Raw genomic sequence first — 19,207 nt, 5'->3', positions numbered from 1 at the left:
TGTAGTAGGGGTTGAGGGTTGAATATCTTGGTTGCACTTTTGAGCTTGTCTTGTAAGAGCCTTGAGAGATGGTTTGTTTATCAATTTTGTAAATGTCATGTTTGGGTTGCTTATAGTTCTTGAATGCCATTGAGGCAGTGTGAATTTGACATGAATGTGAGCATATATTATTGTTTATTAGGTTAAGCTGGAAGCAGGTAAATAGGTTATGTAGGACACAGGTGGATGGTGAGTATCATAAGAGGTTGATATTCACCATCTTCACATCTTTCTAGGTCAAGAAAGTATCTGGAAGGACGTGTGACTGAAATTATTTTTAAACAAAACAATAAATAAACTATTTTTTCCTCCTTTTTGTGGTGTGTTGACCGAATGCATGTTAATTAATTTTATTGCAAAGGATTCAAAATTAGAGTTGTTTGAGTTCTTACCAAACCAAACAAATAATTATTTGACATGTTCTTCTAGTTTTATTATTATTATTTAGAAAAAAAAAAAAAAAAAACATGTTCTTCTAGTAAAGTAGAATAGAAATTGAAATCAAATATAGCTTTGATTTTGTCAAAGCGAAAATACATTCCTTTTTTTAATAGATAAAAGCCAAGATACATTCAAAGTTGTATAACAATAATGACAAAGTTACATCATTATTTTATTTTCTATTGTTATGAAACAAACAAATTTTCTTTTTAATTAAAATTTACGTTTGAATAGTTAGATAAAAACAAATAGAAGACAATTAGTTTTATTGAGTGGTAATTCAACGGCTATAAAGTAGAGTTATATCATTAATTTCGACACATTTAGGTTGCATTAAAAAAATCAAATCAAATTTAATTAAAGTATTTTGAATGTTATGCTTAGTTTTGGCTATTTAAACACTTTCTATCATGTTATTTTTAAACTTTGATTTTGACGGTTGAAAAGTTTAGAATATATTGTGTTAAACTTTTAAATTCACATCATCTTAGTTCATTTAAATTTAATCATTGGAGTGCTATTTTATCATTCATTGATTCAAATAATAACGAAGTGAAGTTAGTCCATACAAATATAATTCATTAATTAAGACATCTACTATCATTTCAAATGTCAATAGTTTAAGTTTCCGTTCCTTTAATTGTTGAACTTAAAAAAACAAAAACAAATATTATTCTTTCTTCTTTTTTTTTTTTTTTTTTTTTGAAAGTACTACAACAATGAATGTGGTATATAAAAAATTCAAATGTTCGACCATAGCTTAAAGAAAAAATCAATATATTTAATTACTTTTTAGATATATATGGTCATGTTATCAATCATCATTATTACATCTTTAAGATATAAGTAATTGAACTTTTATTTTTATAAGTAATTGAACTTTTATTCTTACTATTAGGAGTGTTTGTGGGTTAGTTTAAACGACTTTTTAGACTCAACCCAATTGTTTAGGTTGTAAATTTCTTCCATTCAAACTCTTATTAAAAATGAACCCAGTCCAACCCAAGCATAAAGCATTTGGGTTTGGGCTGAGTTGGTTCGAATTACTCGTGTTATTTATTTAAATTTTTATTCTACAAAGTTAATATGTAAATATTTGATTTAATTATTCTCATATATTAAATTAAGATTAGCAACTCAATTTCAATTTATATAATTAAAATTTTCTTCCTAAAGTACTAAGAAATTACTTTTAGGAGTTGTTGGAGAATAAATTATAAAAAAAATAATGAAACTAAATAAAACTAAAATAAATATATGTATATATAATTGTATCATAAGTGAAAAATATATATTTTAAAGTTATTAATAAGTTCTGGTTGGTTTGAGTTGGTTTTGGGTTATTTTAGGTGAACCAATGAACCAACATAATCCATAAAATTTTAATGGGAATAATACATTTTTGGTCTCTAGGTTTTGGGTCTAGTTTCTATTTAGTTCCTGAGTTTTAAAATGTTATACATTTAGTTCTTAAGTTTTAAGATTGGTTTTAATTTAGTCCATAGGTTTCAAAATGTTACAATTTTACTATTGACATTTGAATTTTGCTTCAATTTAGTCTCTACGTCTCGAGGTTTACACTTTTAACCTTAATTTTTTACTAATTACCCACTTTTTATCTTTTGGAATTAATTTATGTTAATAAATGAAAAAATATTAAATTATTATAATTTTTTAAGTTTTAAAATTTTTATCATTTTTAAAATTAAATTTAAAATTCCACTTCTTATTATTTTTAATTAATTAATAGAAATTGACGTCATGGATTGAAAGTGAATATTCAATAAAAAATTGAGGTTAAAAATGTAAAATCTTGAAATCTATGGACCAAATTGAAACAAAATTCAATTGATTTGCAGATTTTAAGTATATATTTTAAATAAATTTTTTTTAAGAAAAAAAAATCGTAAGGGTAAAACGCAATCTGTTGTCTATTAAGTATCTAAAAAAACTATTTTTGGTCAATCCAATTGATTTGCAGAGTTTTTTTAGTGCATTTTAATAATAGTACACATTTTTTGTAAGAAATATATATATATATATATATTACCCAAAAAAAAAAAATCTCATTTTTCACGTTGGCGCATAAATTGGAAGTCCAAGCTCCTCGTGATTCATGAGGATTCTTCCCCACTTTATTGCCTACGATTTATAAGTTTGCACGTCCAAGAGTGGTTGGTCAAAACTATTTGGATCAAGACCCTTTGAATTAGACCATCTTCATATGTCAATAAACTTCAATCTTCAATCTTTTGTAGACTCCATATATAGGATATGGTGTAATCTACATAGTGGCAGGGCTAAGATTTTACATAGGAGACATTATATGTATAAATTTAACCCCAAAAAAAAAATCGAATGTAAAAAAGTATTAATAACTTCATATAACTAATTTAATACGTTACAATTCTACTCTACGAGTTTTCATGTTTTGAAATCGATCCATGATAACTTCAGTATCTAACTTATCAAATGAATCATTTTCAATATAGGCTATAAGACGATCATTCATCCATCGATCTCCTATTTGATTATGCAATCAAGTCTTCATAATATGCATAGTAGAAAATGTTCTCTCTACAGTAGATGTGACAATAGGTAAAATCAATGCTAAGGTGAGTAATATGTAAATTAATAGATAGACAAGAGATGTCCACGGAGCAGGGCCAAGGATGCCATTCCTTGTCTCCATCCCCGCTCCCCATTTCATTTCTCGTGAAATTCCCCATGAGGATCGGGTTCCTAGCAGAAAATTTTTTTCGTTATTTTTTTAAAAAAAGAAATCAATTAATTTAAATCACTAATTGTGATCAAATTTTAATTAAATAATTAACCCTATCACTAAATTGTTTATTATGGTTGAAAGAGTATGTGATACTCGCGGTGGAAAGGATCATATTTGCATTTTACAGAACATAAATTCATAAATAAGCATTCTAAATAAGCATGCTTTATACAGAATTTGAAGAGGAAGAAAAGATCAGAAGATCACCAACCTTTGCAGACCAAAGCTCTTCACGCTCCCACCAATTCAAGAACAAATCAAACTCTTCGAATTCCCTCTAAACTGATGAACACAACAACACAACCCAAATTTTGGACACTACCACTCGGAGTCCTTAGTCTTCTCAAAGGGTAGAGAATCACTAAGAGGTAGTGAGCTTTCAGATATTAATTTTGGAAGGAAAGTGATTTATTTTCTTTATAAGAGAATTCTGCAAAGAACTAGTGTTAAGAGGGCTTGAACGTTCTATCTATATTTTTCTTCAGGAAGAACGTAAAAGCCAAAATCTCTCTCTTTTTCTGACTCTAAGCATGTTAAACGAGAAAAATGAGGGAGAAGTTATCCCATAACTCCCATCCAATTAACTGAATTGATTAAGTTTAAATTTAACTTTATATATATATATATATATATATTATATCTAATATAACACAACCTATAGTTTATTATTCTCTCATTAAACTTATAGTATTTAATACGAATCATATTCAAATATTTATTCTCTTTCAAATAAAACTTTATATTATAATGTATCATATATATTATATCAATTGTATCTCATATAATCAATTTTATAATAATTATATATTATATAATTAGTTCTCTTTATTAATTTGAACCATTCAAATTAATCTAAAATTAATTCTATTCTCATTAATCCCAATTGAGCTAACGAAAGGACCTTATGGACCTATAGATTGAAGTTTCATTGGTACTTGATTAATTAATTAAACTCTTTAATTAAATTAATCAACTTCCATTAATTGTCAGTCATTCCATTAAAGACCGACAGTTGCACTCTTCGCACTATAGATATATTTTTGTGTTTATTGGATATAACCAATTAACATTGCATTGACCCTTAACAAATTGGTCGTAAGTACAGTTGGGCCAAAATTATCATTTTGTCCCTATAGTCACATCTTACTTCTTAAGTACCACTATGAACAATAAGTTATAGTCCGATTATAACTGAACCCCTCTCGGACTAAGAGAGGGTGTAGCTTCACATTGTTCAAACCTCGAAATCAGCCCTTAGGGAGCAATTTCTCTACTTACGTAAGGAATGAGTGAATTTCTTCTTGTGAAGCTGCGTTCCCAGCTCCCCAATTAGACATATCCCCAAATGGTAGACATATTAAGCCGGTGAAATAGGTCACTTTCACCCATGCAGATCAAATGACCGCCTTCATAGGCAAGAGTATACAACTCACTCAAGATTCAGGTCAAGTCACTTATGGTCATCCTGATGAAATATAAGTCTCTTCTGGCAACGATGTTATATGGAAAGACTTTTCATTTCGTGATCCGATCTTATAGAAATACTTTATAGAATACCACACTCAAATGTCTCCACATGAATAATCAGGATCAGATCATTTGTAACACTTTACAACAATTGTAATAACTACAAAGCGAGTTGTATCCGTAGTATCACCGGATAAGTTACCCAACCTTATTCATCTACTACAAACAGTTCAGGTTAACACTTAAACATGATCCATTTGTATGTCTTCACATACATTTTTAAGTTACAAAAGATAACATTGGATCTTAGTTTATTGATTTTTATGAGTTAATGCAACTAAATGTCAAATAAAATACTTCTTATTTTATTACATAAATAAAATGTTTGTACAATACAATTATAAATTACAAGACCACAATATTTAGGATATTAACTCCAACAATCTCCATCTTATGAAGTTAGTGAGCCATACATAATAAAAGTGTATATATATATATATATATATATATATATATATATATATATATATATATATATATTTTAGCGTTAAACTAGTCTTACATGTGCTTACATGTGTTTTCCTGGTTTTTTAGCCTAAGTAGTTTATTTTTAAAGAAAAAAAATACACACCATAATTACAAAGATTCGACAGGTAAATAATTCCAAACTAAAATATAGTCATTTTTTAAAAACATCATCTTATTTTGGTCATTTATCCAATTGACCCAAAAAAAAATACACGCCCTAAAATATGAGGCCCAATTAACCCAAAAAAAATCGTCACAAATATCTACATCTTTAATATCAAAATATATTTACATACAACTAAACATGGAAAAATTATTAAAATTGGTCGTATTGAGTTATTTAACACGACTAATAAAATCGGGCCAGTGCGCCGTATTTTTTAACCAATTACACTTCTCACTTTAACTAATTTCAATTATCTTGTAGTATTAATTTCAATCCAAATGACATCCTTCACATCATTTATACTTTTTCTAAAACACACAATTTATGACATTAAAAATAGAATTAATTTTTACAAATTAGTTCTCGCGTCAAATAAAATAATATATATTACAAATCCCTTCAATCTCAATACATAAACTCTCGAAAGGTATTTCTTGAAAAATTAGATCATCAAATCTTAAGAGCACAATTGAAACCTATCTATAATCTATGACTATTCTTCTATTATTTAACCCCTAGATATTTATCAACACAGTTTATTTCGGTAGTCATGTCCTCTAGGAATGAACAAATTAACAATGACTCAGAAAATTCATCGAAACTAAGCAAATGAAATTTCATTCTATGACCAAAAAATGAGTGTCAGAACCAAAGCTTTTTCAATTTGTCAACTTCCACCTGTTTATATACATAGCTAATCTCGATAATAAGCTCAAACCATCTATGGTGACGTGAAATAGAACACAACAATAATAATTAATCTTGAATTCTTTAACACCCTTAAAGCTACAAAATTGAGTCCAGATTGACAGTACCTTTTTCACTCTTCATAGTCCGTATCAGGATCTGCATCAATAATATCAGGGAAGTCATCTTCTGGCAATAAATTTGAGCCCGGATCACGTTTGAAATCTTCGATCTTATCAGATTTTGATGACATGGGGGAACTATTCATACTCGCATTAGTAAAAACATCATCTTGCTCTACAACCCCTACTTCTGAGATGGCTGCTGCAGTGGCCTGCTCGGTCCTCTTGGGTGTTTCTATATTCGCCAGGCCATTTGCAGAGGGCTCCTTTTCGATATCATTTGAGGTGTTATATGTCATTTCATCGTTATGTAGCACATTACCTGCATCTCTAATTGGAGCCTCTTCAATGTCATCTGCAACTCCTCTATCATAAAAGAAATCATCGACCAACTTGGGGGCACTCTGCTCCATGCTTTGCATGTCGACCTTCAACAATTTGCTAGAGTTCATACTACCGAAGTACATATCTTCCTGGAATTTATAGGCAGCTTGTGGTTCAGGAGAGCTCAAGCGCACCGGCAAGAAATCCGAGAGGGGAAGGACCCTCGGATGTATCAGGACCTCCATGGCTAAGAGAGCATGGGCACAGAATTCAGCAAGTTTAGTTCCATTTTCTTGTTTACCTGAAGAAGAAAATGCCTATCAGAAAACAGTGATTTAAAAAATCATGTAAATCAGATGTTATCTTACCAAAGCAAAATTTTAATTAACTGGAAACAAGCTAATTATACTTCAATTATAAACAAGAATAAGGCTGCAGAATTTCTTAGGTAGATCTTTTTTCTTTTCTTTTTTTTTTTTTTGGGTGGGCGACGCGGTGATATTATGCGAGTACTCATACAGGAAAAATGTTATGAAGGTATTTTATTTGATTAGCATTCCAAGGCAAGTTCACAGATCATGAACATAATTTCAGTTTAATAAGTAGTTTCCCAATTTCATGATCCTAGCAAACCGCCTTGAAGTAGTCTTCATTATTTCGCAGTTCATGTTTTCAAATAAACATCTGCAGTTTGACTCATAAATAACGGGAGTTAGCATCTTCGCTCTCAAACCAACCTTTCACATGATCAAATGAAATATCAAAAGAGATTTACCTTTACGGAAGAGTTCAAGACCTTGAGCCAAAGCCAGTGGGCGTACATGGACAGCAGACAAAAATGAAGCCAGTAGTGCACGAAATGCCGCCAACTGATAATCCACCCAAACCTCAATAGATACATTAGCTTGGAAAAAGACGTCGTCTGAGGCTCGCGGCCATTCAAGAGAAGATGTTGCAGCTGTTATTAAAAGATGTTCAACTTTTGCACGCCACCCTTCTTCAGATCTCAAAGCACCAGCCTATACAAATAATAAACGAAAAATAAATAAAGTAGTTAGCAGTTAACAACCGTCTCAGACACAACCGAACCAAAAATATTCCCATTCATAACTTTTTTAATAAATTCATATGCAAAATAATTAACCAAAGAGACAAATAACATATATAATGCCCACCAATGTAAGAAGAGTCTCCAAAGCCTCAAGTGCAGCTATCCTCAAGTGGACTGCGGTAGACATACAGCTGCTACTGGTAATGTCGTCCCCTGGTTCATGCCTCTCGTGCTGCCCTTTCATGGAAGTGGGAACTGAAGGACGTTTTCTCTTCTTATGGTGTTGCAGCAATTCTCTTTGCGTATCCTTTGGATTCACACTAGATGGATCAGAACTCTCATTATCAACAGGGTTCAAATCAACTAGTGCATTGTCAATCACATCTCGTGCAAGAGATGCAGCCATTCCTGACTCAAATGCGGCGTTGAATAAGTATACATCCCAAAACAATATTTCCATATAGACATTAAAACAATAATTATAATAATATCCGTGCCAAATGAAACACAGAATAAATCTTACCAACGCCCAAAGACATCATCAATGACTTAGCAACTGCGTAGACTTTTACTCTCAGTTCTGCAGAGACACACTTCTTGAAGTACTTCACAATGAGTCGTACAATTGATGCAGCATGTGGTAACAATTGACTGCAAAGGAATTTAATAATAAATATAGAAACAAAAATTTAGCATCCATATTTGTAGTGATAATTGACTGGCTCGGGTTCACACATTTTCCTCCTAGTAAGTAAACTAAGTAGAGACTTTGTATTGCTATTGGATCATTTTCGTATTCATACAAACATGAAAGATCGTCCTGGATTGCATCTTGTAGAGGTGGAAGAAAGCATATATTTATGGATTGGCATTAATTACTGAAAGAGTCTGGTTCTGCATTAAGGTTTTATGGTATATAGTTCCTGTAGTTGAATAATAGATGCCTTACCTGCGAAGGCTCTTAACGATGGCAATGAGGAGATCCAAACTGTCTGAATGCAGTGCCGGAAGTTCTGAACACATTGACTCTTGCTGCAGAGATGTCATAAATGGTACTGAAGTGGGTGGCAAAGAACCATCCACCGTCAGCACTCTCTCAACAAGAGCTAATAAAGGGCGAATGGGAACTGCCACCTGATAAAGTACATATAAAATATTGAAATAACATCACTTTTCTTCTTTATTTCATTATATTAATTAATAAAGTGAGATCTCATGGTAGATATACATAGATTCATATTGAGTCAAACTACTCTTTTAAGACGAGCATAACAATAAAAAAAAAAAAAAAAAGAGAATGAATGACATGATGCTACCTGATGGTTGTATGACCTTGTTATCATTGTGGAACAGCAAAGCATCAAGGTTGAAATACTTGATGTTAATGTTCGCTCTGAGCTCTTCGTTAGTTTGTCTAAGGAACCTTCAGACAATGAATTACAACCTAAAAGTGGTGGAGGATCTTTTCCTGGTGGAACCAGTAACCTTGCAACTTCATTGCGTTTTGAATCTACAGAAACATTCAAATGCATCATTCTCACTATTTTCATAAATTGAGATAGCTTTATTTGTTTTACAGTTCAGTATACCTTCACCAATGCCTTGGAAGGCCTCATTCAAGTGACCGTCGATGGATAACAATATCTTCTGCATTAGTAAAGACCAGCTATCTTCGTCTCCTTTTGATTTTGGAAGCAATGCCAGGCAATGGGCAAGCTTCTAAATTTGGTATGTGAAACAGAGAAAATTAAGGGGGAAATTTGATGTTTGTAGTGATATTTTGTATTAAAAAAATACAGAAGAGGCACGGTACCTTCAGCATGTTAGAACTACACTTTCCTGAAAATATTTTTGAAACAATTGCAGCTTCAGCCTACAAAAGATCTTAATATTCAATTCATCAGGAATAAACATAATCAATAATTTCAACATTAAATTTTTTTTGCATGGGATTTACCCTTTGTCGTTTTTTCAATTACAAAGATAGTGATCTATAGATAAATAACATGCTGACAACATGAAGACATATGTGCCGAGATGTTGGGTGCAGTTGTGGGAGAATATTCAATTTTTTTAGCTCCTATTGGTAATACTCTCTCTCTCCAGTTTCTTATGCAGTTTTTTTGTGAGGAAAAAATAAAAAATAAATTAAATTAGAAATAATAATAATAAATAAATAAATAAAACTTCTGCAACTTAGATTACACCACCAGTGAACAGAAAAGGCAGAAAGCTATCAATACTCCCACAAACGTAATTTATAACAGAATCAACATCGCATTATTCAATAAAGCACTTACAGAGTCATAATGACGCTGGATTGTAAAGGGGAAGAAAGCTATCAGATTGCATAATAGATTAACTGAAGTGTCCTGCATCAACCAACATGCAGATAATTATATATTTGAAAACGAAAGTTGCAACTACCATTACCAAGCAAAGTGTACAAAAGGAGAGATGAGGAGTTCCACAAAAGCCCAAGGAATTTACAAAAGCGGATCTCGGTTGGCATAGATAATTAAAATATCATTGTTACAAAATTATTTAGCTCATGAACGCATGAAAATAGTCCATGAACAATGTGCGTTCACCTGTGCTACTTACCAAAACAGCTTCTGTATCATCATCATGCAACAGCTTCATAACTGGTTGAATGACCTTCCCAGCACAAGAAGTCCCATCTTTCTTTTCACTTTGAAATCTACCCAATCTAATTTGTAAAAGATATATCTTTAAAAGTCAGGAAACCAGCCATATTATGGTCAAGCATATTACTTAAAAGTTATAGAAAATTTTTTTCATTTTTTCTCAATGAAAGTGGTTATTTTATATTTTAAAAAATAGACAATTTTTATTTTTAAGTTCAACAACATATGGAGGTGGGATATATGTCTTAACCAATAGTTCTATGCTCGGGTTGGCAACAAAATGAATTAATAGTAATAACTTGCAGAATGTGATTCAACCAGTTGTCTATTATTCTTAAGTCACCATTTTATAGTGGAATCCACAGACCACAAAGTAAATGTAGAAATGACTATAAACAAACCCTACGAGGCTGTTTAGTAATACTCTCCAAAAGCAACTTTCAAAAAAGGCATAACATGGATATTTCGCTTTTGGAAAGGGTATATTTAACTAAAAAGTAATAACTTCCAGGATTTGATTATGTTGTCTATTATTCTCAAGCCAGTTTTGAAAAGTTGAATCTGCAGATCTCAAAACTGTTGAAATAAGGAGTGTGTGCCCTAAGGGTGTTTTAGTCTTTTACGTGCTTCTACTATTTTTAGGTTTTTGCTAGATCTTTTTATATTTGGGTCTGTAAGTGTAACAAAATTAATAAAAACTCTCGTGGTTTTTTCTCCCTAATCTAAGATTTTCTATGTAGATCTTGTCTTCTTTTTTAGACCTTTTATTTTTCAATATAGTATCAGAGCAAGGTGATGAAACCTTAGCTGGGATAGAAGAAATTCAATCATCAACTCAGCAGATGATGGGACTTCGGCGGAAAATTCACAGAATGCAGAAATTAGGGTTGTGGTTGATCGTTACCTCCGGTCCTTTCTTGGCCCAATGCAACTACATCCGCAGCCGTCTAGAGCAGAAGTTGCCACCCATCCCTAGTTCGGCCTCAGCTGCGCAGCAGATCCAGCCAGTCGGCCCTTCAATCGCGTAGCACCAGCAAGTCAGTGGCCCTTTGTTCGCACAGCACCAATCGCTCAGCCACACAATCGCGCAACCCCATCCTTCAATCGACCCCATCGCGCAGCACCAGCTCAACCTTCGATCGACCCCATCCCATCATTCGCGCAACAACCGAGTTGGGTTTGGTCTCCTTCTCAGCCGATCGACCAAGCGACGCCGACGCTGGGACCAACCACCAACGCTACAACAATCCCCGACGGCCTCCAGGGTTTGGTGCCTCTGCCTGGTTCATCAAGCCAACCGTCAGTCCACCCTTATGTCCAGTTGGTTCATGCTTCCTCATTCATGTTTGTCAAGACATTTTGTTCAGGGGCCTATGGGCAGAAGCATCCCATGCCTACTTTTAATTCCCCTCAAGTTGAGTCAGTGGGTTATGGCAGCGCCGTTGGATTCCAACAACAGTTGACGAGGTCACAGCAACAGATTTCCGCACTCGCGGCTTCCCATCCAGATTCGTATTCTGGCAATCCATTATGTTCAGAAAACCCAATAACTGCTTATCCTACTTTACCTATTACGAATCTCATGTCTGGTTCTGTGAGACACAGACACTCTGCAGGGGTAACCATCGGAGAAAAACTTAACGGCCAGAATTATTTCTCCTGGTCGCAATTTGTTAAAATGGTCCTCGAGGGACGGCATAAGTTTGGGTATCTGACTGGGGCGATACCAAGACCAAACCCTGGGGACCCTCAGGAGCATATATGGAAGGGGGAGGATTCTCTCCTTCGCTCAATTTTGATAAACAGCATGGAGCCTCAAATTGAAAAGCCTCTTCTCTATTCGGCGTCTGCTCGGGATATTTGGGAAGCTATCCAAAAATTGTATTCGAAAATGCAGAATGTTTCACGACTTTATACGTTGCGGAAACAAGTGCACGAGTGCAAGCAAGAGAACATGGACATGACGTCGTACTTCAACAAATTGTCTCTGTTATGGCAAGAGATGGATCTATGTCATGAAGTTGTCTGGAATTGTCCTGTTGATGGAGTCCAGTATTCGAAGATTGAGGAAGTTGACCATATCTATGATTTTCTGGCTGGCTTAAATTCGAAATTTCGAATTCTAGGACAGACCGATGTCATCCCTTATGGAGGTGGGTTGCGCTATGAATGATCCCGGTACTTCTCCTATAGATTTTGCTGCCTTTGGGGTCAAATCCTCTGAATCTGAGAATGACAAGCAAAATGGAAAATCTCCTATATGTGAACATTACAAAAAACCATGGCACACAAAGGACCAATGCTGGAAATTACGCGGTTGACCTCCAAACGACAAGTCTAAGACCAGTAGAGCCCTCGTTAGTGAGACTATTGATGCTGACTCTCAGGTGAAGAATTCTACTGATTCAAGTACTGTTGGGACCGGCAATATTATCCAATCAGGTACTCCTCAGTCCTATAATTTCTTTATTGAGGGAAATGAATCCTGGATACTTGACACAAGAGCGACCGATCACTTAACTGGACCATCTGATCAATTCATCTCCTATGATTTAAGTGCTGGAAATGAGAGATTTAGAATTGCAGATGGGTCCTTTGCTCCCATTGCCTAGAAAGGTCATTTGTCTCCGATTCAGGGGTTGGTTTTACAGAATGTTCTACATGTGCCAAAGATTTCTTACAACTTGTTGTCTATAAGTAAAATCACTAGAGATTTAAACTGCAGAGTTGATTTCTCACCCGATGATGTTTTGTTTCAAGACCTGAGCTCGGGGACGATGATTGGCACTGCCCGGCATGACAGGGGGTTATATTTCCTTTCCGATGATACTCCCTCTAGGAGTTTGACTAGGACTAGCTTGTTATCTTCTTTTACTGTTTCTGAAACTGATTATTTGTTCTGGCACTTTCGTCTTGGACATCCAAGCTTTCAATATATGAAATACTTGTTTCCCCATTTATTTCAAAATGTGAATGTTTCCTCTCTGTCTTGTGATGTCTGTATTCGTGCTAAACAGCCTAGAGTCTCTTTTACTTCTCAACCTTATAAACCTTCCCAACCCTTCCACTTAATACATAGTGATATTTGGGGTCCATCCAACATCACGACGGTGTCCCGTAAACGGTGGTTTCTCACTTTTATTGACGATCACACCCGTCTTACCTGAGTGTTTCTCCTTACTGACAAATCTGAAGTAACGTCTGTGTTCCAACAGTTTTACACCACTGTCGAAACTCAGTTTAATGCTAAAATCGCCATTCTTCGAAGTCACAATGGATGGGAGTTTGTTGATCAGACCCTTCGCGAGTTTTTGACTTCGAAGGGTATCGTCCATCAGAATTCCTGTGCTTATACACCTCAGAAGAATGGGGTAGCTGAGCGAAAAAATCACCACCTTATTGAAGTGGCTCGATCTCTCATGATTCCTGCGTCCTTATCGTCATACCTATTGGGGGATGTTGTACTTACTACAGCTCACCTCATCAATCGAATGTCCTCCCGTGTGCTTAAATTCCAAACACCTCTTGAGTGTTTTAAAGAGTTGTTCTCGTCCACTCGTCTTTTCCCTGATGTCCCCCTAGGGTGTTTGGATGTACCATTTTTGTTCATAATCATGGTCTTCACCAGAGTAAGTTCACTCCTCGTGGCCAAAAGTGTGTGTTCTTTGGGTATCCACTTCACCAACGGGGCTCCAAGCGCTTTCAGCCTTCCTCCCGAAAGTACTTTATCACCATGGACACCACTTTTCTTGAGGATAAACCCTTTTTCCCGTTAGTCCTCTTCAGGGGGAGACCGCTAGTGAAGAGACTAACATAACCACCTATTTTGTTCCTTTAGACCTTCTTCCTGAGCCTATCTCTGAAACAAGTGACCCTGTCCTTCCTACAAAACAGGTGCCCTAGAAAACCTACTACAGGAAGAATCTTAGAAAGGAAATAGTTCCCCTGTTGATCCTCCGAACGTTGTCCAAGAGTCAGAACCGGAACCAGCTCAAGGTACCTCTGTTCCTGAGGATAATGAGTGTGTTGGGGGTGATGTGGTTGAGGGTGATGCGATCAATGTGATGAACTCTGACAATGTTGAGATTGGCGATGATGACAAGTTATCAAGCGATACACAGGGAACTAAAAGCTTGCAACAGAAGGGTGAGTGTGATTATTACTCTCAGCCGAGCACTGATAAACAGGTAGACAAACCTGGTGAGTATGATACTACTCTTGATTTGCCAATTGCTCTATGAATAGGAACTAGATCAAGTACCAGACACTCTATGTAGAGTTTCTTGTCCTACAGTAATTTATCTTTGAGATTTAAGGCCTTTACTACTAACCTGGATATTATAATGATACCAAGCAATGTGCATAAGGCCATGGAAGTTCCCGAATGGAGAGCTGCAGTTATGGAAGAAATGCGAGCGCTTGAAACGAATAAAACATGGGATCTGGCTGTGCTCCCTAAAGGCCATAAAACCGTCGGATGCAAGTGGGTGTTCACTATGAAATACAAATTTGATGGGACTCTTGATAGATACAAGGCCAGGCTGATTGCTAAAGGATTCACACAGACATATGAGATTGATTAATTAAAAACCTTCTCTCCGGTAGTGAAGCTGAACACAATTCGAGTCCTCTCAGTTGCAGTTAACAGAGATTGGTCCCTCCATCAACTTGATGTAAAGAATGCTTTCCTGAATGGTGAGTTAGAAGAAGAGGTCTATATGAGCCCCCGGTTTGAAGCAAAATTTGACAATCAGGTCTGCAAACTCAGGAAGTCTTTATATGGCTTGAAACAATCTCCAAGAGCGTGGTTCGACAGATTCACTACCTTCGTTAAGTCCCAAGGTTTTGGTCAGGGACATTTTGATCATACTCTATTCACAAAGAGATCTGAATCTGGGAAGATTGTTGTTCTGATTGTATATGTTGATGATATAGTTTTGTCAAGAGACGATATAGCAGAGATTGACAGATTAAAGCAGAGTATGGCAGGTGAATTCGAGATCGAAGACCTTGGTAGTCTAAGATACTTTCTTAGTACGGAGGTAGCAAGATCGAAGGACGGAATATCCATGTCTCAACGGAAATACACTCTGGACCTGTTGAGGGAAATCAAGATGACAGGGTGTAAACTTGTTAATACTCCCATTGAAGTCAATACTAAACTGGGAAGTTCTATTGAAGGGGTTCCAATGAATAAAGAAAGGTACCAGCGTCTCGTGGGGAAATTGATTTACCTGTCTCATACGAGACCAGATATATCCTAATGTTATCATGGTCAGTCAGTTCATGCAGGCTCCATGCCAGAAACACATGCAGGCTGTTACTCGAATTCTGAGGTATTTAAAGTGTACTCCTGGAAAGGGCTTAATGTTCCGAAAACACGACAATAGATGCATTGAAGCTTATACTGATTTAGATTGGGCAGGATCCATTATAGATAGAAAATCAATGTCAGGATATTGTACCTTTGTGTGGAGTAACCTTGTTACCTGGCAGAGTAAGAAACAAGGTGTGGTTGCTTGAAGTAGAGCTGAGGCAGAATACAGGGTTATGAGTCTAGGGATATGCGAAGAGATATGGTTGAAGAAAGTCTTATCTGATCTCCACCAGAACAGCCATGATCCCATGAAACTCTACTGTGATAATAAGGTAGTTACCAGTATCGCCAACAATCCAGTGCAACATGATAGAACAAAACATGTTGAGATTAACAGACACTTTATTAAAGAGAAACTAGACAGTGGCAACATTTGTATTCCCTACCTCTCGTCAAGTCAATAGGTTGCTAACATTCTCACCAAAGGGTTACTAAGATAGAGCTTCGTTATTTGTGTTAGAAAGTTGGGTCTGATTAATATTTATGTCCCAACTTGAGGGGGAGTGTTGAAATAAGGAGTGTGTGCCCTGAGGACATTTTAGTCTTTTACGTGCTTCTACTATTTTTAGGTTTCTGCCATATCTTTTTATATCTGGGTCTGGGTGCTTTGTAGTATAACAAAATTAATAAAAACTCTCTATCGTGGTTTTTTCTCCCTGATCTAGGGTTTTCCACGTAGATCTTGTCTTCTTTCTTCTACCCTTTATTTTTCAATAAAAACCAATATAGAAATGACCATATACAAATCCTAAGTGGATATTCAGTTAAATATGCAAAAAGCTTAACACAGATATTTCGCTTTTGGAAAGGGTATATTTAACTAATCAATTTTTGTATGAGTGACATATATGACCCTCACTAGGGGCAAATTGGTTCCCCTTTTTAAAATTACGATTTAGTATCTTTTATCGCTCAATGGGAGAGTTCTTTGTAATCCTACTGATAGGTCATCCTTTTATAATTTCATCTTATCAATGAAATTATTACCATTTTATATATATATATATATATAAATAAATAAATAAAATTGTGTTCGAGTGACCGACTACGTATGATAGATTTCTGTCAAGGTCAAATGAAGTTATGAAGATATACCTCAAGAATAAATCTGAGATTGAAGCACAAGAGGCCACCTTCAGAAACTGAGAATCTGTCTATTGAACAATAGAAAGCACAAAAAACAATGAGGTAGTGCAAAACTTTTAGTAGCATTCAAGTATAAAAAAGCATTGATGACTATGAGTTGTAAAGCTAAAGGAGAAACAGTATAAATAAAAGGAACAGCAAAAGAAGGAAGTTGACATTGTTCTGCAACTGCATTGCACTTTGTATGATCAATATATTCTTTTGTTTCTAGAGAGAGAGAGAATTGCACTTTGTATAGCACTTGATAAAATGAACTGCATTAATTTTATTAGATTATCCCTTGGTTCACACTCTTACATCAACCACCATGACCAACTCTCAGATAACAATGCTCAAAAATAACTTTGCCACAGTTCCTTCCCTAGCTCTATAATCATTAGTGTATGGCCAAAGGCTATCTTATGCTAATTAATCGCATGCCTCCAATATGTTATTTTGCATTCTTTCCAAGGAGCAGTGATCACTTAGGTTGTAACAAATCATATCCAGATTTCTTTTCTATGAATATTTTACAACCAATCATGTCCAGATGTCAGAACCATATTAACTGTATTCAAATAGGTCGACTATTAAAAACGATCCAGGTACATCACATGCTAAAACACAGTTAAATTATCGCAATAATCTGCCCCACGAACAGTCACCGGTATATTAGTTCTGATAGAACCACTAATTTTGTCTGATGTAACACTTATTCTTCTTCATACATACATTATCATTTAACATTTTCACCACTTAATACATGTAGCTAAATATTAGAGAATCAAACCAATAATAGATTAACCGTTACCTGTATGTGTGGTAAAAGCTTGTGAAGCCATTCTGTATATGATGCCAAGAAACGACTTGAGCTACATTGTTGACAAGTCACTCCAAGTAAAATGATTCCCGCCCAACATTTATCAGGCTTTAGAAAGATTGGATGCTAAAGTTAGTCAACCACAAAAAGTTTAGTAATATCTAAAAAAGAATAAAGGCATAATATCATTTCCTATCTTCCTGGATGTCAATGAAAACCCAAATATGCAAGCAAGGTTCAAATGTTCAGTTTCTAAGATAACTTTTTGTAACGTCAGGTCATCACCAATTTCTTACTGACAAAGTACCACTGAATTTTGGAACAATCACAATGGATTTCATTTTTTGTCTAGGAGACCACAATATAGGTTGGTATGAACTTGTCCCCCCAACCTCCTCCTTTTTGTTTTAGCCATCCTAAAAGTAAAGTAGTGTGCATATTTTGTACACTGTACTCCATAATCAATACTTATGTAGTCAATGTTTAGATTTAGCGCTAAAAGTAACCATAATTTGTCTCTCAATAAGCAGCACTGGGATTATTAGTTATGAAACTCAACAAGTTCCAAAGACCTTCGTTCCCGCTGTACATAAGCCCGCCAGACAACAAATAGTCAAACCCACAAAAAAAAGTATTATGCAAAAGCTATATATTAATAAAATTTGTGATTTAAATGGATATTGATGCATACTTATACCATATCATTTGAGAGAAGAAGAAACAAGCGGTTGACCCAGGAATCAACGGCGGATTTCCAGCTATCGATCAGCTTTTGGTCCATGGAAGACGAGGATTCAGAGAGGAGATTGTGTGTTTTGATCACAGAAACCACCCTTGAGAGTTCCGAATGATCATTAAACGCCCGCTTAACGTCAGGAACGTGCTCCCTAAGAAGTTTGTGTAGCAAGCGAGGCTTCAAAGCCGGGTCATACATATTTGCAATGAGATTGAAGGCCGCCATTTTGGTTAACCACTGAGATTTCTATGTCTAATAACTATCAAAACGATTAGGCAACTGTAAGATGCTAATGAAATCTGTAAGATGCTAATGAAATCTCTGAGACCCACTATACCGAGACGCACCGGCTAAACCCTCTGAGACCGAGACCCAAACCGCCGGAAACAGCCCCTGGAATCGGAGCTCTATACGCTGAAAATTACCTCTGCAATCGAACGCCCAGCCGTTGGACAAACTGCCTCCCAGCGAGACCCACACTGGCGACGAATACCCACTGCCGAATGGAACCACTGAACCGAGACCGGACAGCAACACTCACAGCAGCAGCTTCGTTTTCTCCTTGCACGGCTGCAGAATCTCTCTCTCTCCAAGTGTTATGATGTTCTGTGCGGCTGCAACCAAGTTTTCCCTCACATAAAGTCCTAACACAAAAGAATATTGAGTTAATTTCAAAAATACTACTGCAGATTATTTACTTAAATGCCATTGGCATAATTACACAAATGCCCTTAACTTAAACCTTAGTTTAAGGTTTTAGAGATGTTAGGCCCGGTTTGTTTCAAAAGTTTTCTAATGGGCTGTTTGGTTGGAGGGAAAAAAATGGTGGGAATAATCGGTAGACTTTGTTTATTTATCTTGAAAAAGATATTTCCTAGGATCTTTTAGCCA

At 35.4% G+C, this 19,207-nt stretch overlaps 1 protein-coding gene across 4 annotated transcripts; it reads right to left on the bottom strand.

The window, feature by feature from the left end:
* Positions 1–6,017: 6,017 nt before the first annotated feature.
* Positions 6,018–18,960, bottom strand: LOC120081495 (proline-, glutamic acid/leucine-rich protein). Of its 4 annotated transcripts, none has more exons than XM_039036436.1 (14): positions 18,664–18,960; positions 18,278–18,575; positions 17,572–17,688; positions 16,731–16,789; positions 10,215–10,320; positions 9,911–9,982; positions 9,424–9,483; positions 9,200–9,329; positions 8,927–9,120; positions 8,560–8,744; positions 8,134–8,261; positions 7,735–8,018; positions 7,335–7,578; positions 6,018–6,860 (listed from the first exon to the last, which is right to left on the bottom strand). In XM_039036436.1, exons 2-14 carry the CDS (start codon positions 18,539–18,541, stop codon positions 6,247–6,249), a joined length of 2,457 nt encoding a protein of 818 aa, XP_038892364.1. In that variant the 5' UTR covers positions 18,542–18,575; positions 18,664–18,960; the 3' UTR covers positions 6,018–6,246. The 4 variants fall into 4 exon arrangements, with proteins under 4 accessions (XP_038892364.1, XP_038892367.1, XP_038892366.1 ...); XM_039036439.2 differs by having other exon boundaries at positions 16,731–16,785; XM_039036438.1 differs by having other exon boundaries at positions 18,278–18,568.
* Between the last annotated feature and the right edge of the window lie 247 nt (positions 18,961–19,207).

Source organism: Benincasa hispida, chromosome 7 (assembly GCF_027475165.1).
Source record: "Benincasa hispida cultivar pf3 chromosome 7, pf3_genome.v1.1, whole genome shotgun sequence".
NCBI classification, from domain to species: domain Eukaryota; kingdom Viridiplantae; phylum Streptophyta; class Magnoliopsida; order Cucurbitales; family Cucurbitaceae; genus Benincasa; species Benincasa hispida.
This window is presented reverse-complemented; position numbering and strand designations above follow the sequence as displayed.

Excerpts from the sequence above, each read along its gene's own strand:
- LOC120081495 (XM_039036436.1), bottom strand. The coding sequence starts at position 18,541 with ATGGCGGCCTTCAATCTCATTGCAAATATGTATGACCCGGCTTTGAAG. Across the intron at positions 9,484-9,910 it reads TCCAGCGTCATTATGACTCT|GCTGAAGCTGCAATTGTTTC; the intron begins GTAAGTGCTTTA and ends GATCTTTTGTAG. Across the intron at positions 9,121-9,199 it reads CTTCCAAGGCATTGGTGAAG|ATTCAAAACGCAATGAAGTT; the intron begins GTATACTGAACT and ends ATGTTTCTGTAG.